The sequence below is a fragment of the Crocodylus siamensis genome, chromosome 7 (assembly GCF_052110815.1).
Source record: "Crocodylus siamensis isolate JL-2025a chromosome 7, ASM5211081v1, whole genome shotgun sequence".
NCBI classification, from domain to species: domain Eukaryota; kingdom Metazoa; phylum Chordata; order Crocodylia; family Crocodylidae; genus Crocodylus; species Crocodylus siamensis.
Window position 1 is genome coordinate 21,693,443 of NC_143401.1, and position 23,606 is coordinate 21,717,048.

Genomic DNA, 23,606 nt, shown 5'->3' on the forward strand with positions numbered 1-23,606 from the left:
TTCTGTCAGTTGATGGCTGTTGTTCCTAGTAACCCCAAAGGGCGCCCTAGTAAACAGAGTATCTCCTATTTCTTGCTGCCCGCCCCCCCCAATGAATTTGTAGATGGCTACAAGGACCTCTCTCAGCCTTCTTTTGTGGAGGCTGAAGAGATTCAGGTCCTTTAATCTCTCTTTGTAGGATCTAACCTGTAGGCCCATAACCATACGAGTAGCCCTTCTCTGAGCCCTCTCAAGGTTATCCCCATCCTCTTGAAGCATGGTGCCCAGAACTAGATGCAGTACTCCAGCTGTGGTCTTACCAATGCAGCATAGAGGGGAAGTATCACCTCCTTAGACCTGCTTGTGATGCACCTTCTAATGCATGAAAGAGCACAGTTGGATTTACTTATCACTTTGTCATGTTGATGACTCATGTTCATTTTGGAGTCAACTATGACTCTGAGATCCCTTTCTCCTGCTGTACTGCTTACAAAGTCACCTCCCAGGCTGCAGGTGTGTTGGTGATTCTTTCTCCCTAGACGTAGTACTTTGCACTTACCCTTGTTAAACTGCGCCCTATTCTGTTCCTCCCATGTTTCCGACCCCTCCAAATCCACCCAAATCTGCTCCCTACCCTCCATCATGTTTACTTTGCCCCATAATTTGGTATAATTTGCAAATTTGGACAAGAGTGTTTTCCATGTCCTCATCCAAGTCACTGATGAAGATATTGAACAGCACTGGTCCAAGGACTGAACCCTGGGGAACTCCACTGCCCAAATTTTTGAGGTTGAAAATGTGTGTATGCTCCATAAGCAAATTCTCCACTCACCTGACCAGATAGTAATTTACACCACAATCGCCTCATTTATTTATAAGAATGGGATGGGACACTGTATCAAAGGCCTTTTTAAAATCCAGGTAGATGACAGCTACTTCAACTCCTGCTTGTGTGTATATGTGTGTGTGTGTATGTGTAGGTCTTATAAAAGATTATCAAAGAGGCCATTATTAATGAACTGGCCGATGGCAACATCCTGAGGGATAGCCAGCACGGGTTTGTTGCAGGTAGGTCTTGCTTGCCCAATCTTATTTCCTTCTATGACCAGATGACCTATCACCTGGACAAGGGAGAGGAGATTGATGTCATATATCTTGACTTTAAAAAGCCTTCTATCTGGTACCCCATGATCACCTCTTGGCAAAATTGGAAAACTGCAGCCTCGGGTCCACCACGATCCGCTTGCTGGGGAATTGGCTCTGTGGTCAGACCCAGAGGGTGGTGGTTGACAGAAGTCAATTGTCATGGTGCCCTGTGACCAGTGGGGTCCCTCAAGGCTCTGTCGTTGGACCTGTATTGTTCAACATCTTAATTAATGATGTGGACATTGGTATTAGAAGCAGACTGGCCAAGTTCACCGATGATACCAAACTTTGGGGCAAAACATCCACCTGAGGACAGGAGGACTATCTAGGCTGACCTCGACAGGCTCAGGAAAGGGACGGACGAGAACCTGATGGTGTTTAACACCAAAAAATGCAAGGTTCTCCACATTGGGAGGATAAACCTGCAGCATGCTTATAGGGTTGGCAGTGCTACAGTGGCTAGTACTATGTATAAGAGGGACTTGGGGGTCATGATTGACCACAAGATGAACATGAGCCTTCAATATGATGCTGTGGCTAGTAATGTGAGTAAAACACTGGCTTGCATCCATAGGTGCTTCTCAAACAAATCCTGGGATGTCATTCTACCATTTTACTCAGCCTTGATGAGGCCGCAGCTGGAGTACTGCATCCAGTTTTGGGCTCCACAATTCAAAAAGAATGTGGAGAAGCTTAAGAGAGTCCAGAGAAGAGTCACGTACATGATCAGAGGTCAGGAAAACAGACCTTATGATGACAGCTATGGGACGTTTCAGCCTGGAAAAGCTCAGGCTCAGGAGTGATTTGATGGCCACCTATAAGTTTCACCAGGATCTGGGGGAACATTTGTTCACCAGAGCACCTCAAGGGATGACAAGGTTGAATGGTTATAAACTCCTTCAAGACCGTTTCAGGCTGAACATAAGGAAATATTTCTTTACTGTCCGAGCACCCAAGGTCTGGAATAGACTGCTGCCGGTGGTAGTTCAAGCACTTACTTTCAACGCCTTCAAGAGACATTTGGATGTTTATCTTGCTGGGATTCTATGACCCTGTTTACTTCATGCCTCCGGAGCAGGGGGCTGGACTCGATGATCTTCCGAGGTCCCTTCCAGCCTGATGTCAATGAAATATATGAAATGTATATGTGTGTGTATGTGTATATAGATGTATATGTGTGAATATATATGTATATGTGCATGTGTATATGTGTATATATGTGTGTAAATATATATATGTGTGTGTTTGTGTGTGTAAATATATCAGTTGGAGGGCTGCTTAATGAGTTTTGGTGAGCTGTTGATGGTTGCAAGGGTAGCCCCACCCCTTGGCAGGTGCCCTGTCCTTACTCGCCATCTTGAAGCCAGAAGGCCCTTCCCCTAACCCCTGACCTTTGCCACCAAAAGTCCCTTTCATTGTCCCCAGAAGTACTCCTTTTGGGAAGGGGGTTTGCTATCTTGGAACTGGAAGAAAAACAAATTGTACTCTAAAAATCAAACATTAACAATAACAAACTTTAATTTTATTTAAAACATGTTTTTGTCTTGATTCGTTTGTGTTTGTGTGGTGTATATAAAAAGTGATTGCATAATAGCTCAAATGAGGTCTTCCTTTTGTATATTGTAAGGGAGTGTGGAGGGGTGGAGAGGTATGAAGGGATGGATATGCGGTTTGTGGGGGGGGTTTGGTGTATGTCAGGTGTGGGGGTATGTGTGGATGTGGGTATGGGGGGTTTGTGGGGGAAGTGTTTATGATGATGTGTGGGTATGTATGGGGTTTGTCGGGTATGTGGAGGGAGAGGGTGGGTGTGGGGTGTGTGTGAGGGGATGTGGGTGTGTGTGTGGTGGGATGCATGCACATAGTAGGGCTCCATCCAGATGCACACAGATGTGTGCGGGGGGGTGCGTGTGGGGGGGAGGGTGTGAGTCGGTGCAGTGTTTATGGGATGTGTGATTGTGTGTGGGGGAGGGTGTGGTTGTGGAGCAACTGGTGGGGACCTGTGCTGCACAGCCCTTAACCCACGCACCTGCTCCGGGCTTGCCTGCAGCACGGGAAAAAAGCTGTTGCTTGATGTGGAGTAAAAGTGGCCCCTCCCCCTCCAGGCTGCAGCTGCCTGGAACCCGTGCCTGGACTTCCCTGTACCTGTTCTGCGCTGGCACTGCTGCCCTGTGGGGCAGCCTAAAGGCGGCAGTGATGGCAGTGTAGATGCAGGGCAGCCCCATGTGGGCTCTAGCCAGCTGCAGCAGGGAGCTGCCAGCACAGGGAGTGGGGGAGCTGCTTTTACCCCACCCTGAGCAGCAGCTTCTGTCTGGCACTGCTATGCCTGAGCCCAGGTGGGCGAGCCCGGAGCAGGTGCATGTGGTCTGAGCTGTGCAGCACAGGTCCCTCCCGGTACCATGGGGCTGGGGCCACCAGCTGCAGCAGCCAGAAGGAGCCACCACCACCTGGGCTGCCTTGAAAGGCAGTTCAGCTACACAGCTGCCCCAGCCCTGCTGCAAGCCAAGGGGATGGCAGGATGTGCCACTGTTGGACTGTGCATGGGCCAGACATGACCAAGGGACCTGCTGCAGACCGGACAAAGACCCACTGTGGGCTGAATCTGGCCCAGGGACCCTATTTTGCCCACCCCTGGATTAGATGATTGTGACAGGGTACTACTGGCCTCATGGTCTAAACTTCCCTGGAATATTTTATTTAAAAAGGAAAAGTAGCATTTCTTTCAAATGTGCCATTTTAGTGACCACTTTAGATTGCAGTTGACTGACAAAAATGACTCTAAAGATGCAACTGGAAAGCTGTGTTTATTGTCTCTTGTCTCTACAAGTGAAAAGGCATTTTTTTCTCCAGCCGCCTGTCACACAAAGTTCGCCTGATGTCAAGAGTCAGACTACGTTAAATTTTTCTCATATGCCGCAGCTGGTAATGGCTCTGCAGGCCAAATTATGACCTCTGTAACACCCCTTTGATCCTAATGGACCAGAGGTTTTAGACTGATTGGCATAATTCTGCTGACCATAGTCAAACAGGAATACCTTCTAGATCCCCTCTTACTTTTACTGGCTCTGTGATGTTAACCAAAAAAAAGCAGTAGAAACTTATCCTGGTCCCTTAAAGCATTTCTCTGCTACATCCCTAATGCTTTCTGGAAAGGTCACTCTTTAGCATGCCTTGCCCACCCACTGGCACAGACAACTCCTGGAAGTGCAGAAAAGAAACAGATCCAAGGTACTTCCTACAGCTACAGCCCTCTTGTCTTCAATGTGTTTGAGAGCAGCACTGGGGAGCACACCTGGGGCAGTTTCCCTGGATTTAACACACATGAGCATGAGCAGACGGACAGGTCATAATCAAGAGCAGCCCTTCCTGCGAGCGCTGAAGACGCAGTGTAGGCACATGCTGCACTCAGCATCTTTGGCTTTCGTATGCACTGCAGCAGAGGTGTGAAGAAAGAACCATATCTGCAGGGTGATATTGGGTCACACCTTCAGATGGTGTAGAGAGGCAGAATGCCACTGAAATCAGTAGAGTTTCCTTTAGGAATCTAGGGTTTAAGCCTTTACCTTGGAAGCCCTTTTGTTAACAGTGGCTGTTTTCATTTGCAAAGCCAGCCTCCCTGGCAAGCCAGACTGCCTTTTAAGTTTGAAACTTGTTGATTCCACTGGTTTGAGGAATCAGTCGCAGACTACATGTCATCACTGAAGCCAATGCTACATGGTTGTGTTTTCATGGTTGAGGCTTCCAGCATGGGGTTCTGGGTAGATCAGAGACTTTTGGATCCTGTTCATAAGCTAAATTTATCTTCTATATTTGGGATGTATATATACAAGCCCTTCCTTGTGGCAGTGCCATAACTGTGATAAGTGGGAGGAGGTCCTCTAGAAATCTATTCAAGCAGGTCTAATTGTACCAAATAGAACGGCTCAGTAGAGTGGAAAATAGTCCTCATATATCTAACTGAGGAAGATAATGACCTTTTAAATAACAGAAGCAATTTTATTTCAATACCCCAATTACTCTGAACTCTCAAATGTTAAAGTGCCAGGCACTTTCAAAATAACTTAATTTAGACATTTATAGCACTTAGACATTGCTAGTTTCTTATCTAACCTAATTATGGGTTGTATAGGAAATTGCAAAGCGTCCCCATTAATGTTATTTTTTATAGTGATACATAGAAGTGGCCTTTGACATTTGCCATCATCTCGTATGCTGATTTACTTGGTAGTGTTTCTGAGTTACTTGCCATGCAGGATAAAGCCTGTCCATTCTCTGGCATTTCTGTGGGAGCAACTGAAAAAAAAAAAGAGAAAATGATTGCAGGAGACCATGATTTCTTCCAGCTGAGAGATTTAAGAGACACGTTTGTTTCAGTGAGAGCAAGGGTGTTTTCTGCCATCCAACACTCTCAAAGCATAATAGTGAGTGATCACTTTGCCTGTTGGTTGGTTCTCAGTGGCCTAGGCACCCAAGGAAGGATTTGCTTTCCTGCTTTGACTGCTAAGTGCTCAAGTGGCAGCATACAGGGACTGTGAAACCTTTTAACTGATTGAGTAAAAATTCCCTTTACATGCATGCCATGTAACTCCCTTGCAGCCCTCACTTATAGGGGGCAAAACTGGCATTTGGATCAGAGATGTGCCTTTGTCATCCCTGAGAAAATCTACCTGACCTATTTGTAAGCCTTTAAAAAAAACATTTTTCAGTAAAGATTTCTTCAATTCTAGCATCTCAAATGCCTAAATATTTCATTCTCCCTGAGCATGTTCCACCCTTTTGTGGGTCCTGGTGCTCTACAGACTGCATATGCTTCATCCCACCGACTGACTGGGTGCACTAAACCCCAGACCAGAAGGTCTTTTTTCCATAATGACTGCTGTCACCAGTTCTGGGCAGAGTTAGGTCAGGGCAGGGAGACTAAGAGCAGGCACACTGTCACATCTTTGCTCTCAGTGTCCCTTTTGCTGACACCAAGCAGAAAAGGGCCATCTGATTTAAATCCTAAGGGGGAGAAAATAGTAAAGTTGTAGTGTGGTTATAAAATCATAGCAAATTAGGGTGGGGAGAGACCTCAGGAGGCCATTTAGTGCAATTCCCTACTCAAACCAAGACCATCCCCAACTAGATCATCCCAGACAACGCTTTGTTAAGCCAGGTGTTAAAAAGCTCCTAGGATGGAGATTCAACCACTTTTCTAGGTAACCAATACCAGTGCTTCACCATCCTCCTAGTGAGAAAGTTTGTCCTAATATCCAACATAAACCTCCCTTGCTGCAACTTGAGACCATTGTCGCCACTGAGAACAGTCCAGCAAGGAAGGGCTTTGGAACTCCATTCAGGTACTGAAAGGTTGCTATAAAATTTCCTCTTGGTCTTCTCTTCTGCAAACTAAATAAGCTCAGTTCCCTCAGTGTCTATTCAGAAGTCATGTGCCCCAGTTCCCGAACCATTTTCATTGTCCTCCACTGGACTCTCTCCAATTTTTCCACATCATTTTTGTAGTGGCTCAAACCTGGCCACAATACTCCAGATGTGTCTTCACCAGTACTGAATAGAGGGGACTAATCACGTCCCTCAGTCTACTAGCAACAGCCCTACTAAAGCATCCCAGTATGTTGTTAGCCGTCTTGGCAACAAGAGCACACTATTGTCTCATATTCAGCTTACTGTCCGCTGTAACTCCATGGTCCTTTTCTGTAGAGCTGTTGCTTAGCCAGTTGGCCCCCAACCTGTACTGATGCATGTGATTATTCCATCCTAAGTGCAGGACTTTGCACTTGTCCTTGCTGAACCTCACGAGATTTCTTTCAGCCCAATCCTCCAATTTGTCTAGGTCACTCTGAATCCCATCCCTACCCTCCAGCACATCCACTACACACTCCAGTCATGAACTTGCTTAGAGAGCAACCCAGTCCATCTTCCAGGTCCTTGATGAAGATATTGAACAAAACCAGCCGCAGGACTGACCCCTGGGGTACTGGCTGACAACTGGACCTCAAGCCATTGACTACTACCTGTTGAGCCCAACCGTCCAGCCAGCTTTCTGTCTACCTTATGGTCTATTCATCCAACCCATACTTCCTCAGCTTGCTTGCAAGAATAATGTAGGAGAGTGTAACAAAAGCTTTGCTAAAGTCGAAGTATATCACATCCACTGCTTTCCCCACATCTACAGAGGTGGTCATCTCATCATAGAGAGGGCAATCAAGTTAGTCAGGCATGACTTGCCCTTAATACATCCATGCTGATTGTTTTTGATCACTTTCTACTCCTCCAAGTGCTTAGAAATGAATTTCTTGAGGACTTCTTATGATTTTTTTGAAGGACTGAGGGGAGGCTGACTGGTCTGTATTTCCCTGGATCCTCCTTCTTCCCCTTCTTAAATACAGGCACTATATTTGCCCTTTTCCAATGGTGTGGGATCTTCCCCTGATAGCTGCTAGTTTTGAAGGTTAATGGCCAATGGCTCTGCAATCACATCAGCCAACTCCCTCAGCACCCTTGGATACAATGCATTCAGCCCCATGGACTTGTACATGTCCAGCTTTTCTAAATAGTCTTTAACCTGTTCTTTTGCCACTGTCTGCTGCTCACCTCCTCCCAAACTGTGCTGCCTAGTGCAGTAGTCTGAAAGCTGATCTTGCCTGTGAAGACCGAGGTAAAAAAGGCATTGAGTACTTCAGCCTTTTCCACTTCTTCAGTCAGTAGGTTGACTCCCCCAACTAGTAAGGGACCCACACTTTCCCCGATCTTCCTCTTGTTGGTGACATACTTGTAGCAACTCTTCTTGTTACCCTTCATGTCCCTTGCTAGCTGCAACTCCAGTTGTGCTTTGCCCTTCCTGATTTCATCCGTGCATGCCCAAGCAAAACTCTTATACTCCTCCCCAGTCATTTGTCCATGTCTCCATTTCTTGTCAACTTCCTTTTTGTGTTTAAGATCACCAAAGAGTTCTCTATAAGCCAAGCTGGTTGCCTGCCATATTTGCTATTCTTCCTATACATCAGTTTGTTCATGTGCCCCAGCCATGATGAACCTGCAAATATGCAAAAAAGCAAGATTTGTGATGTGGGATAATACCTTAATAGTTGGGAGGGATGCTAGACAAACCTAAAATATCTTTTCTCAAGTAATCTGGAAGAGAGACAGACCTAGGAGGGGAGCAGGTGTGGGAAGGAAATGGGAACGGAAGGCTGGCAGGAAGTAAGAGGGAAGATAAGACCAGTGGTTGGGGTGTGGGGAAAGATTAAGACTGGCTGTGCAAGGAGAGTGGGATTGGAAGCCAGGGACAAATCTGGGGCTTTGGAATCTGGTTTGATCTGGGGGAGAGATTGAGACTGGATGAAGAGTTCAAGGAAAGAAATTAGATTGGGATACATTGGAATGGGGACCTTAGGTAGGGGGTTGGTAACTGGGCACCTGAGGGAAAAGAGACAGACCTGGGGAGTAGGATTTAGGAAAATTAGTACTGTCTGTATTATTAGACCTGGAGCAAGGAGCCAGGGATGGGGAAGAACTGGGAATGGCCAGGAAAGATTAATGTGACCAGAGATGAAGGAAGATGGGGGCAGGGAATCTGGTGGGGGGGGTGAGACTAGGACATCTAAGGCAAGGAGACTGGGATGGGGACTAGAAGCTCTAAAGTGTGGATAATATATGTGGAAGAAGAAGCTAAGAGTGGGGAAGAGACAAGACTAGGATAAGGACAAGTAGGAGGGGCTGAGGGAAAAGGGATTAAGCTTGGGTGAAATGAGAAAAAAAATTATCTGCCCGAAGGTTGAAACTGTTCTGATCATAAAACTGTTTTGTGCAGTGAAGGAGGCTGTTCCCTGTCAGACCCCTACCTCATTTGTTGCAGAAGAGGTTTGAACCTCCATCTCATATTTACTAAGACATTGTGCTAACCACCACGTCACGCATTAAGCATCATGGACTTAAGTTTATAACACTCCACCATTTTAGCTTTAAGAAAAAAGAACCAAGTTGTTAGGGTCCCAGCATGTCATAATCCGGCCTTGCACCTGGGTGCCAGAATGCAATCCAGAACCTTTGTTAGGTGAATCAGCAAGTCATAATGTTTTTTGATGATATGTACATTTGGGCAATTGTGCATTTCTCTTCTGCATGAAGCTGAAAAGAGCAACAGATCAAAGTCAGAAGCTTCAGTTCTAGAGCCAAAGCTTCCCTGAGGGAGCTGGTCCCTGATCCAGGAGGTTTGATGAAATGAGTGTCTCTAAAAACAGATGTTCAGGCTCAGCAAGAAATAATGGGCAAAATGTAATGACTTATGCTATATAACAAAGATTAGATTAAAATAGTCCTCTTTTAAATCTATTAATCTTGTGCTAAGACTTCTGAGGTTTACATACCGTTTCTGTCTTGGTCAGATTCCTAACACAGTCTATCAAGGATATTCAATTGATGTTTAAAGATAAGGTTTTGAGATGAAAGTCTTCTGGTGGAAGAAAAGCAAATGTTACTTATTTAGAACAGCACTGTAATAATGTTAAACAGATTTGTTCACTAGTATAATGGTTGCAGTGGGCTTTGAGATCTCTGGCTGGAAACTGCTGAACTAGGGTTACCAGAGTTATTGAAAAGCTTGCTAAGATCTGCATCATTTGAAACATAAAAGAAATATGTGATATCTGCTACATATATAATTCCACCAGTCATTTAACAGGGGCTCCTCTGTTGCAAAGGAACTGCCTCTTAGTTTCTGAGCTGGTTAGAGCAATCCTGTGGTGCTCCATAACACACAGTTTCTGTAATTTCTGAGGCCAAAAATATAACTAAAAGCCATCTCATGTGTTTGCTGCAGGGTGGGCCTCTGGACAAAAACTGTGAGTTGGAGAGCTGCCCATCCCTCTGTTCTCTATTTTGGATGAGGCGTGGGAAAGATTTCATGACTGAAACCACATCCAACATGCTTTAAAAGCTGTCACTTGTTTGCATCAGCAGCAACTGGAATCTGTTCCTTTTGCATTCTACTTGGTGGGCTTATATGTTCCATATCAACCCTCAGTAGCTGTGGCCATCACATTCTCTAGGATTGTCTTTGATGGCAAATGGTAGAGGAAGGCAGCCAAAAGAATACATATATCAGCACACATTTACTTCACAGCAGGCACGTCTACATGTGCATTAATATGCCTTTTCTAATGCACATTAAATTTCATATCTGTGGGCACAGAGTCCGCTCCGATGCACTGGAATTTCAGCGCATCAGAGCAGACTCAATTAATCAAGCCTGCTGGAGTGTGACTCAATTAATTAGGTCCTTAAAAAAGAGTGGTGGGGGTGCTTGAACTATAGCTTGTTGAACAAGGTCAGTTCAAATGCCTCCAATGGCATTTTGAAGTATGGGGATGCTGATACACGAGACACAGCCGTGCTTTAATTACAGTGGCTCTGTAAAAGTATCCTCCAATGTGAGGTACTACATTAATGTGTATTAAGCTGTGCTAATGCACAGTAGCACATTTGCACCCTTTTTTATTGATGCTTAATGCACAGTAGATTATTTTACTGTGCATTAGCATAATATCATGTTTTTTTATGTGACACTTTAATGCACAGTAAAATACTCTATTGTGCACTAAACCACATGTGTAGATGTGCCCACTAAGAGTGAAACAATATTTTCATTCCAACAAATCTGGTGGCCAGTGTGCTTTATGTTGGGATAATGCTTGCTTTCTTTCCAGCTAGGGTTTTGTCTGCTTAATAAAATTGGATAATGGCTTTCAACAGAGGGCCTCAGACCACTTTACAAACAGCGTTCCCTCTAAGCTGTGCTGTGTGCATGGCCATGACCATACAGGCATGCCTGGCAGCATGGCACAAGCACACCTGCCCGGTTGCGCATGCCATGCAGCTCAGAGGGAACACTGTTTACAACACTAATTATGTCCCATACTATAAGATGAGAGTTTATTCCCATACTACAGCCAGGAAAACTGAGACCTCACTGGAAAAAAATCTTCTCCAGAGCCACGCACAAAGTCAGGTTTCCTGATGCCCAACCCATTCCCATTCATTTCTATGATAACTTTTTCCTGGCTGTTAGCAGCAAGAATTCAGGAAAAACAAGTGCACTGATGATTAAGGCAAAGGAGTACCAAATGAAGCAGAATTTGGCCCAGAAATCATCACAAAGGATGCATACACTTTACGCAGGACAGCATTCCTCAGCACCTGAATGAAGCATTTGGTTCTTAATTACTCAGGCTAGCAACTGCTTAATCATTAGACAGGTTTGGCCAGCATCTCGATCAGTCTATTCAAAACATCAGATCCTAGGATTTCAGACTTAAAGTCCCATTTACTTCACTTTAACCAAGGTCCTGAATGAAAGTGAAGTAAGAACCTTCCAAATTTGATTGTGCATGTAACCAACACCTTATTCATTCTTATTTCAGTTTGTACAAGCAGAAACTATTCTCCTAGCAAAGGACACACGTTGATTGCCCTTCTTAATGAAGAGAACAGCACAGTTATGTTACAGTTATTCTAAACCAAATAATTTGCTTGTAAGTAGAGAGATAATGACATTCCAACCACACCTACCAATTAGAAAGTTGTAATAAAGAGTAATAAAATACCCCTGCCTTGGGATGTAGAAACAGCCTCCACACAGCTCCCGACACTAATATGATTTACTCCTATTTGCTGATAGAGGATCCTGGCAATAAAATTTAATGTGGAGGAACAAGGTGCATTTAACCAAAGCTGTAAACATACCTAATTCTATTTAAAACTATAGGGTACAGTACATTAACATTTAACAATCTGACACTAAATTGGTATGAACCTAATAGAGCTGCATTTGTTAAAATTTCAGCACTAGGCCATGATTTACCAATGACAACAGAAGGAGTGACCGAAATAGCATGACTCAGCGGACTCCAACTGCTATTTAATCAGGTGTTAAGAGTCTTCATAGGAGCTCCTGTCACATAAAAGGACACTCAACCACATTAAACCCTGTTGTAATTCAACAGGAGCTAGTGGGAGTTAAACCAGAGATGAATTTGGCCCTGTGTTTCCTACTGTGAGAAATTAAACCAAACTTACATTGAGTTCTCCTGTTATTATTTCCTGTCGCCTTTTTTTTTTTTTTTGTAATTCTTTCAAAGTGGAATGATAAGCTATTTAAAAAGTACAGTTAATTGGAGAAGAAAGGACAGTGCTTTTTTCCCCTGTAACATCTGAAATTCCTAATGCTCCATGGACACTGGTAAGAAAAGGCCTAGAAAATAACTAATGAAAAAGACCAGTGATGTTGGGTTCTATTAAGAAAAAGGCATGAGATGTTCCAACTTCCCTTCTCTAAAAGTATTTGCTCTCTTTGAGCTAGATCATAACCTTACAAGCCACCTCCAGGAATGGAATCACCTGAAAGCAGAACAAACTGGATATAAGCTACAGAAAGATGTGTAAAAGAATATAGAAAAAAAGGATGTAGATGAACTAGAGAAGGTCAACAAGGATGATCAGTGGCATGGAGGGGTTTCCAAATGAAGAGAGATTAAGAGGTTAGGCCTACCCAGTTTAGAAAAGAGCAATAGAAGGTTTACAAAATACTAAATAGCGGGTGCGTGTATGCATGCGCCCGACTGCGCAGTTGTTACTGCTGAGTCCAGGTGGCTCATGGGTTGTTTCCGACCCTACTGCGCAGTAGCAATGAGCAACTGCTCAGTAGCATTGGCATCACAGTTCATGCCTGCTGATGCTATGTTGCCATAGTGATAAGCTATGTCTCCATAGCCCATCGCTACAGCGACATAGCCTCTTGTGGAGAGGCACCCAGTGAATAGGAAGTAAATAGGGATTTATTATTTACTATCTCTCAAAACAAAAACTAGGAGTCACAAAATGAAACTACTAGGTAGTAAGTTTAAAAATAATGAAGTTCTTTTTCACACAACATGCAATTCAAGTGTGGGACTCACTGCCACCAGAAGTTGTGGAAGCTGACAGTTTAGCAGATTCAGAAAGGAATTGGACAAATTCTTGGAGGAGCATGGCATCAGTGACTATTGAGCATGGGAGTTAGGGCTATGGGAGTTAGGGGTACAGCCTCTGAATCAGAACTTTCTTTATCTTAGATGCTGGAGGCTGCAGGTGAGAGCAGAACAGTGGAAAAAGCCGTGGTCGTACCCAGTTCTCTCTCCCTTTCAGCATCTACTCCCTGCCACTGTGACACAGGATGCTGGGCAAGATGGACCTATACTCTGACCTAGCAAATGGCAAGTCTTATGTTCTTATTAACTGTATTATGATTTTGGGTCACAACTTCTCTTGCTTCCTCTGTGGTAGAAGACCACCCCTTTGCGTTGTACTCCTGATCCCTTGCTATGCACTGGCTAAGCCATGCTGAATGGGGTGCTGGAGGCAGAGTCAAATTTTCCCTACTTATGCCCAGAAGCAGTAGCAGCTGGTAATAATATGCTTACCCTGATATTTAGGAGTGAACCTGAGAATCACCCTCAACAAGCCTGAGCCTCATGAGCCACCTCTTTTCATCTATGTCTCACCTGGAAGACTATACCACAGCTGTCAACACTGTGCTTCCAATCCTAGTGGAGCCCTTCTAGGAATCAGTCTTGTCTTTCCTTTTGTGCTTGGCTCTAATTATGGACCACAGAGGTAGGAAGTGGGGTGCAGAAGCACTGGAAGTCATGAACAGGGGACTGTGTGATTGTGGAGCACTGCGATACATTTCAGACTCGCTGCAGGGAAGGGAGGGCTAGGGGGATGCTCAATCTCAGATTCAGAAATTCAGCTGAGTTGACAGGTCAGACAGGATGACTGCTGAGGGTTGAATATGAGGCTTTCCAGTGTGGTGGTTGGTGGGAGTCAGTGGCGTACCCTGGGTCTCAGGGACCAATGCTTGCATTTACACCCCCCCACACACACCCCTGGAGATGATACAAGCAGGGTGCAGGGCCTGAGGCAAATTCACCTGTGCCACCTCCCACCCAATGGCACTTCTGCAGGGGAATTAGCAGTGCAGCACACCAGCCACGGGGAGAGGGGTGGCAGGCGGAATTTCTGGCCGCAATGGCCAAAGACAGCCACAACCCACTGGGCGGGGCGGTGGGCCACACGCAAAACGTGGAAGATACCCTGGCCTCTCTGGCCAGCATCCCTCCCCCCAGGCTAGCACCCAGGGGCCATGCCCCCCCCATTGCTATACTGCTAGGGGGACTGGACATGAAGGTAGCCTTAAGGTCAGTTTTACTAGTAGCAAAGGCCTAGCTTTAAATGGCTGTTCTGTTTTAGAATAGGATCTTCCACTGGAGTAGCGCACAAAGAGGATAAAGAGAGTTCATGTTTCATAGATTTCATAGACATCAGGGCTGGAAGGGAACTCGGGAGATCATCGAGTCCAGCCCCCTGCCCAAAGGGCAGGAAGTCAGCTGGGGTCATAGTATCCCAGCAAGATAAGCATCCAATTTACTCTTGAAGTTGTTTAATGTAGGTGCTTGAACCACCTCCGCTGGCAGACTGTTCCAGACCTTGTTCTCCTGCAATTTGGTTTCATTGTGGAGTTGTGATGTTGATCTGCTTGCCACATTGATGAGAACTTTTTAACATTCTTATTCCACCAATTTCTGGGCAAAGAGATGGAGAAAAGCAGAGCATTGGATAGCTTTCTGCCTCCTAACTCCATCTGTAATCAGCAGAATTGTGAGTATATCTGCAGGAAAGGTCACATTTGGAGTCCTAGCTTGAGGAAAACAGATCTCAGAGGAAGTATCTCATGTCAAGGCCGTTCAGGGAAAAAAAGAAAAACCTTGCAAAAAATTGTAACTGAGGGCCAGGAGTCAAAGCATTTAAACTGCTGTAACTTTCACTAGTTTCATATGTAGGTGTGGATTACACTGGGATCTGGAGTGGATGTATGAGCATTTTTTTCTGGAGTAGGTGCAAGCAGTAGGCACTCTGGCTAGGGAAAGACATGACACACAAACCGGGTTAAGTGATCAGAAACTGGTTTAAACCTCTAACAAAAACAGACATTCAATGCATATAAACCAGTTTCAAAATGGCCGAAACCAGTTTGCGATAAACGTGGTTGAATGTAGTATCAGACTTAACTGATTTGGCTCAAACCAGTTAATGCTTTGTCTGTCTGAGACCCCATTCCTGGTTTAAGTTAAACCAGACTCCTCCAGCATCCCAGCATGTTTTCTGGGCTGGGCAGGGTTCTCTGCTCTGACCTGGCCCAGGAAGCCTGCTCTCCAGCCTGGGGGCCAGAAGCCAGCCAGCAGTAACTGGGGTTATTACCCCTCCCTCTGGCAGAGGGGACAGGAGGGGGCTTATTCTACTGCTCAGTGGCAGTTAGGGTGGGCAGACCGAGATGCAGTCCCCCAGGGACAGTGCAGGTAGAAGGGAGAATAACCCCCCTCCCTCCCCCTCTGCATCAAGGGCCACACTGGCCCACAGCTGCAGCAGCAAGGGGTGGAGGGGCAGTGTCTGGCAGACCCGGCTCAGGTCCCTGACAGTAGGACACAGATGAGGGAATGAAACTGGAGTGGCCAGGACTTGTCATGTCTCCTTGCAGCACAATTTCCCTGCAGCTGAGGCTACACTCTAGTGTCCCTGGTTCCTGGTCTGAGCAACAGCAGGCATGTGCTTGTATGTCTGTGCAGTTACAAACTGGTTCAGCATGGCCAGGTTAGACAAACCTACAAACCTATCCAGCTTTTTGAACGTCTGTCCCTAGCCTCTTACAACATCTTGCCACTAGGGGGTGGGGAAGCCAATAATTGCCTGTTTTCTTCAGCAAGCAGCTGCCCCAAGCTAAGCTGCATATAGACACATCTAGATTGGCTTAATTTAGAGTATTGTGCTTCAACCCCCTTATTTTCCTGTGCTAATTCTAGTCTGGATTCAAATTATACCAGTGTTGAGCTTTATGAAGAATGTCTACTCCTTATTTCCATCAATGCAGACATGTTGTGTGTTGAAGTCTGGCTGTCCTGAGGTTGTTTAGAGTTTATATTACCATAAAAACACATTAGAAATAAAAATGTAGTAATCCAGTAAATTCAGAATTTTACTAAAGATGGCAAAAATTTCAGATTCTGAAAGTTTGTGACTTCATAGGCAAACTACTCACCAAAAGGTAACTCAGTTACTATAGACATTCCAGCCTATCATTTTCCCTTCTGTAGTTTCTTTTGGCGTCTATTTTGTATGACATCGGTTCTGGATAAAGAGCTTTTTAGTATATGATAATAGTGCTACATAAGTAAAAATATCTTCATTCTCCCAAAAAAGCAAAACACTGTAGGTTTCTTTTTTGTGTGAGTTGCTAAGGGCAGATGCCTTGTCCCCTATGCACAATGGAAAAACACGTGTCATTAGCAGTAATAATTATCTTTAATGCCTACTTTAGTATCAATTTATAACATTTGTCCATTCCATATCAGTGGGCTTTAAACTAGGCTCGTAGGGGGAAGGGGAAGATGAGGGTGGAGGAAGCCTTGGACTGCTAAACCAGGCAGCACCCACAAGTACAGCCCAGCCTAGACCGACAAGCGGAACGTATATCCAGGTAAGTGACAGGGGCCAGGGCAATGCTGAGAGTAGGGGGGCAGTGCACACATCCTCAGGAGACCTCAAATGCCTCTGTACAAACTCTCATAGTATGGGAAACAAGCAGGAGGAACTTACCCTCCTGCTAGCTGACACCAACCCAGACATAGTGGGGCTCACTGAAACGTCGTGGGACCCAACGCATAACTGGGCAGTGAATATCAAGGGCTATAGGCGGTACAGGAGGGACAGGACAGGGAGGAAAGGTAGGGGTGGGGTGCTCTACATTAAGGAGGAATGCACATCCTTATCAAGTAGCACAGAGTCAGAGGAGGGGCACACTGAAGTGCTCTGGGTTAGAATACAAGGCAGTTGAGGTGAAAGAGACTTAACAGTGGGGGTCTACTACAGACCTCCCAACCAAGGGGAAGAGCTGGACCAGGAATTCTTAGGTCAGCTCACAGACGTAGTTAGGTCAAAGGACGTGGTCATCGTGGGGGACCTGAACCTTCCAGACATCTGCTGGGAAGAGCAGTCAGCCAGGTCTGACCGTTCAGTAAGTTCCTAGCCAGAATGCAGGACCTCCATCTAACCGAGGAGATGCACAGCCCCACCAGGGGAGACACCTTGTTGGACCTGGTGCTGGCCGTGGGTGATGACCTAGTGAGGGGGCTGCGGGTGCTCGACCACCTGGGCGACAGTGATCATCGCCTGCTGGAATTCACCATCCAGCGCAAGGTGGCAAACACCTGCAGCAAGGCAGCAGCCCTTAGATTTCAGGAGGGCAGACTTCAATGAGGTAAGGAGAATAGTCGGGAAAGCACTGAAGTCCCAGAGGGGAGGGGAGCCAGGTGTCCAAGAGTGGTCGCTCCTTAAGGAGACAAGCCCAAAGAGAGGTAATCCCAACATGGATCAAAGGGAGCAGGAGGGCACACAAGCCCCCATGGCTCACCGAAAGCATCTGAGAAAGTCTCCTAGCTAAAAGGGAGGCGCACACCCAATGGAAGGGAGGGGCCATCACCAGGGAGGACTATACTGTGGTTGCTCAGGGATGCCGGGGGGCAGTCAGGAAGGCCAAGGTGGAGATGGAAATGGGGCTAGCTTCCCAGATCAAGGACAACAAGAAGTCCTTTTTTAAATACATAGGGGGTAAAAAGAAGGTTCCGGGTAATGTGGGAACCCTGCAAGATGCACTGGGAAATTTGGTCGTCACACCAGACGACAAAGCTAACCTATTTAATGACTTCTTTGCCTCCATTTTCCTGAGCAGGGACCGGATCAGCCCCCCTACTCGGCCCCCCTCAGGCCCCAGGGGAGGCACACCTAGGCCAAGGGTCAGTGAGGACCTAGTCAGGGAACTTCTGGAGGGACTGGATGTATTTAAATCAGCTGGTCCGGACCATCTCCACCCCAGAGTGCTGAGGGAATTAGCTGAGATCATTGCGGGACCCCTGGCATGGCTTTACAAGCACTAGTGGTGCTCTGGCATGGTGCCAGAGGACTGAAAGAGGGCCAACGTGGTTCCCATCTTCAAAAAAGGTAGGAAGGAGGACCCAGGGAACTATAGGCCAGTCAGTCTTACCTCAATCCTGGGTAAGCTTTTTGAGAGAATTATTCTGGCACATGTCCATGAGGGGCCAGCAGGGGAGATTATGCTTAGGGGCAATCAACACGGGTTCATTAGAGGCAGGTCCTGTCAGACCAACCTGGTGGCCTTCTACGACCAGGTCACCAAAACCTTAGATGTAGGGGTAGCAGTGGACATAGTTTTTCTGGACTTTTGGAAGGCCTTCGACCCTGTCCCTCACCCCGTTCTCATTAAGAAACTGGGGGACTGTGGCGTCGACACCCACACAGTCAAACGGGTTGCCAACTGGCTGGAGGGCCACACCCAGAGAGTGGTGGTGGATGGGTCATTTTCGACCTGGAGGGATGTGGGCAGTGGGGTCCCCCAGGGCTTGGTCCTTGGGCCCATACTGTTCAACATCTTCATCAGTGACTTGGAGGAGGGGGTAAAAAGCACCTGTTCAAATTTGCTGACAACACTAAGATGTGGGGGGATGTGGGCACGCTAGAAGGAAGAAATAGGCTACAATCAGACCTAGACAGGTTACAGGGGTGGGTGGATGAGAATAGGATGGGATTCAACACTGATGAGTGCAAGGTGCTGCACCTGGGGAAGAAGAACCAGCAGCATACCTACAGGTTGGGGAACTCCCTTCTCATCAGTACAGAGGCAGAAAAGGATCTTGGTGTCGTCATTGATGCCAAGATGAACATGGGCAGGTAGTGTGGGGACGTGGTCAGGAAAGCCAACCGCACTTTGTCATGGATCCACAGATGCATCTCAAGCAGGTCCAGGGAGGTGATCCTCCCCCTCTATGCGGCACTGGTCAGGCCGCAGCTGGAGCACTGCGTCCAGTTCTGTGCGCTGCACTTCAGGAGGGATGTGGACAACATGGAGAGGGTCCAGAGGAGGCCACTCGCATGACTGGGGGGCAGCAGGGCAGGCTCTACGAGGACAGGCTCAGGAACCTGAATCTGTTCAGCCTCCACAAGAGAAGGCTGGGGGGAATCCAGTGGCCTGTTACAAACTAGTCAGAGGGGGCCAGCAGGCATTGGGGGAGTTCCTGTTCCCCCAAGTGCTACCAGGAGTGACTAGAAATAAGCTGGCAGATGGTAAATTCAGATTAGACATAAGGAGGCGCTACTTCACGGTCAGGGCAGCTAGGATCTAGAACCAACTTCCAAGAGAAGTGGTGCTGGCTCCTACCCTGGGGGTCTTTAAGACAAGGCTTGACCATCACCTTGTTGGGGTCATTTGACCCTTGTACTCTCTCCTGCCACGGCAGTGGGTCGGACTTGATGATCTGCTCAGGTCTCTTCCGATCCTACCAACTATGAAAATATGAAACATATCAAGTAATAAATCCACACAGACTTTCTGAACTTCTATAACCAAAAAAGAACAGGTAATTTATTCAGCTTAATTAACAGTTAAGTTAGGGAATTCAATATCAATGTTAAACAAGAATATACAAAACATTAATACATGAGCAACAGAAATAATTAAAGTATTGGGTAAGGACTAAACATGTAGTAGTCGATTTTTCTAAACAATAAGCCTGATGCCCAGAACTGTGTGACTTTAATGATTTAAAAGAAAAAGAATTACCAATTCATTGGTGATCGACCGGGGGGAGCAGGGGGAAGACTCATCTTGTACAGAAATGAATTTAATCATGAGAATAGTCAACCTGTGGCTGTTCCAGAGATGATCCTTAAATTTTGGCACAAAAAATAGTGTTACTGATCAAAAGGTGTTAACCATTGTTGGTGGTTGGTTGAAATGCTTACCAAACTATACTGAAAAGAATGCTGTGCCATTCAAAGGAAGAAAAACATCTTATGAGCAATGAAATAGTGAAATAAACAGTTGCTCAACAACTCACAAGCCTGCACATTGTTCAACTAAATTGTTACTGGCAACAAAACTATTTGTAGTAATTGGTGTGAATTTGGGAATGAATAGTTGGCCTGAGAAGAGTTTAAATTTGGTATTACTATTTTGAAATTAATATTATTCGCAATAACTAATTGGACCAGATATTTTTGTGTGTTCTTTCATGACATGGGCATTTTAATAATTTGGTAACATACAGATGACTGAATGTTGTGTGCTGTGTTTACATGATGGTATTTTACACATGCAACAGAGCCCAAGACCCTAGGAAAAATGTGTACACAAATGTTACCAGGGCATCCTCATAAAAGGCAAAAGTGTGCCTTCACAACTCTTCACATACAAAACTTTTGCCAGCTTAGTCATGTAATGGATGAGACAAGGGTCCTGCATGAGTAATATTGTGTGTTTAAGAACTGCACTGTAATACTCAAGTGTTGGGAAGCCTCACTATTTGAACCTTAAGTAATGGGTTCTTATTATAGCTATCTTTCATGGCACTTCATGGCATGGTTAGTTTGAAAAAAGAAAAAAATAGTACTTGGCATAGTCAGACTGGCACAAGAATGGTACATGCCAAACATAGTACATGATGACCACTGGTAAGATCTGCTCATTTGCATCTGAGAGCACACTCTTGGTTCCCTAAACAGACTGAAGACAGGGTAGCAGATCATAATCTTAACCAAAAATAAATCCACTGGGAAAGTGATGTAAGGGAATGATTTTTAAAAGCACTGGACAGATTTAGGAGCAAATGTCTCACTTTACTTTGAACATGTAATTGTAATCCCTTGTAATCCTTTAAGCATTTAGGGTGAGTCAAATGGTCCAATCAATACGGACTGTTCAGAGCCTTGGACAGTAACAGAATTGAAGGTTGACAACCATTAGCTATTGCATGCTGGATTATATGAAACTGTCACCTTGAAATGGCTTGTACTTCTCCCCAGGTTTTGTGTTTTGGCCTGTAAATGCATCCCAAGCTACAGTGCTTGCATTTCTTGCTCAAGTCAAGTAATCAAACAGGAACAGAACCAAACTTATCCCCTGCAAATCTGCTTCTCACAACCTTGGGAAAATCTGGACCCTAATGCTGTAGTGAAATTGCATCCCTAGGAATGGAAAATGTTTCCTTTAGGCTACCAAGGAGAATATAAACTAGGGGCATTTGCTGCTGGCCTGTGCAGCCACTTGTTTATGCTGCAACAATATTGCACTCTGAAAGGCAGGAGCATAACGAAGAAAGAACAAATGGGCCACCACCCCTGGGTGCCTATATGGGGTGGGGGAGGGTAGTGTGCCTGCAAAACATGCAGCAGCTTTGTTGTCAGCCCAGCTGTCGCTGCACCACCAGCAGTGTAACCACTGCCACTGTCCTGTGCACAGCACTCAAAACATCCAGGCACAGCTCTGCTGGATGTCATGACTTCATGCTCAGATTGTGGAAGAAGAAGCATGCAGAACTAGGAGCAGTAATGTTGGCTGCCATTGGGCAACTATACAGATGTTGCATCCTATGGAGTCCCAGCCCATGGCCTCTGCACTTGCTTTTCCAGGCTTAGCAACAGCTATGTGCATATGGCAATGTTTCCCAACCAGTATGCCACAGCACAAAAGTATGCCGTCAGAAATGAACAGGTTTGCCACAGAACTTTGCCATGGCAATGAGCTACAGCGAGCTCCAACAGGTATGAGGATGGAGAATGCCTTAACAGGTATGCTGCGGAAAAATTTTATTAATGTAAGTGTGCCTTGGGCTGGAAAAGGTTGGGAAATACTGGCATATGGGATGGAATCAGGCAGCTGAAGTGGGTTGAAAAGTGTTGGTGCTGCAGGTGGATTTTCAGAGCCTAGGAGATACTAGATGTGTTTTGGGTGTTTTAGTGAGAGCAGCAAGGCTTCTGGATCCTGAAAGTTTGAGCTGCAGGGTTGAGAACAAAGTGGGGTTGGGTATGCATTAGAATGGAAGGAGGACGTGTTAAGCATTTCTTCTTCACAAGCTTAGACCTCACCTTAGCACATTTGAAAATGGAGGTCCCCTGCTCTGAAAGATGGACTCACCCACCTAATTTTAGGTCCCTGACTTGGCTTTAGTGTTCCACGCATTCTGTAATTAAAGATAGATATGACTCAAAGGTCAGAACCCTTTAAGGCACCAAAAACAGTTAGGTCCCCAGCTTAGTGGAGGGCTCTATTGTGGAAATTAGCCAAGGTTCAGAGAAATGGCTCTGTGCTGAAGGAGCAGGCCCTTTCCTTAAGCAAAAGACACCATCAGGAGGTGCACTTCCCTCACCAGCCCAGGTATTGATGGTGGAAATAAGAGATATGTAATACTTAGATTCTTCCTCACAGGACAGAGGTTCTAGAGTCTACTCTTAGCTCTGCCCCAGCCATGGTGCTTGGCAAGGAATGACTCCACTGGGGGTGGAGAGGCTGAAGAATGTGCTGTTACAGAGAACTGCAGGAGAGGGGCTCTTAAAGTTTCCCCCCTCCTTGGACACTTTGGTACTCAGGTGCCATGCAGGAGGTTTATACAGAAGCCTGGAGCTGGGCATAAAACTGTTCTCCCATTTTGCAAAAAAAATGGAGCTATTAAGAATTTTTCCCATTCCAAACTGGGACAGAAAGCCAACTCTTAAAAAATGCCTCCCTCCCCCTTTTCCTTCCCCAAATTCCCACCCCAGAGCAACATAGGGGTTTAAATCAAAACATACTTTTCTCAAAAATGTTAAAGCTTTCTCAAGCTGAAAAGATATTCCTTGAGCTTGATGCTTTCCTGGGAAAAGTCCCAGTACTGCTGAACTGGAATTTCTCATTGAAAACTGTTGTCAAATCCTTGACCAGCTCTACTCTTGCACTCGGTATAGAACTGACTTGTATGGAAATGAGGTTTGCACTGGGCTCTTTTGCATTTAGCATTCAAAATGACCCAGGTAGTACATTAGTCTATAGAAATCAAGGCACCAAGAGCTTTTGAAAGGGCTGTTGTTTATCATTTGCCATCACTGTGATTCCTTTTAACTACAGGTTTAGAAAAAGTCTCATAAAAGTACAGAAGTACATGAATGGAAGTAAAAAAATAAGGACATTTATAAGATTTTTATAAATAAACAGCACAGCAAGAATTAAATAGAAAACAGACAAAGAATATCTTTACAGACACAGGCTTTTACAACTTATTCTCCTCGAAGAGAATCTGTGCATAGACTGTTGTAGTGGGGATGCCTTTGGCTTCCTGCAGGGGCTTGATCAGCTCAAGTTCTGCATATGTTAAAGTCTCCTCTGCGATTTTTGGCTATAAAAACAGAAACAAAAAATAATAGTTATAAGGTTGGTATGGTTCTTCCAGCTGAATGGCTGAGTGCAAAAGATAGTTAAGTGTTATATTCTATAGGATCTTTTTTTATCTCACTCATGCCAAGTCTACACTATTGCTATTAGCTTCTTCATTACTAGCTCTCAAAAACCA

General features: G+C 45.4%; 1 protein-coding gene across 3 annotated transcripts in view; it reads right to left on the reverse strand.

Annotated features, from left to right (window-relative positions):
* Nucleotides 1–3,966: 3,966 nt before the first annotated feature.
* VSTM4 (V-set and transmembrane domain containing 4) overlaps nt 3,967–23,606 on the reverse strand; it is a 129,182-nt gene continuing 109,542 nt past the window's right edge. For 2 of the 3 annotated variants that reach the window (XM_090058092.1, XM_090058089.1), the window contains one exon: nt 19,622–23,432. In XM_090058092.1, coding sequence (XP_089914218.1) covers nt 23,307–23,432 — 126 coding nt within the window. In that variant the 3' untranslated portion in view covers nt 19,622–23,306. Of the gene's footprint in view, nt 5,416–19,621; nt 23,433–23,606 lie in introns of those variants that run through there. The other variant, XM_090058091.1, reaches the window with a different exon arrangement.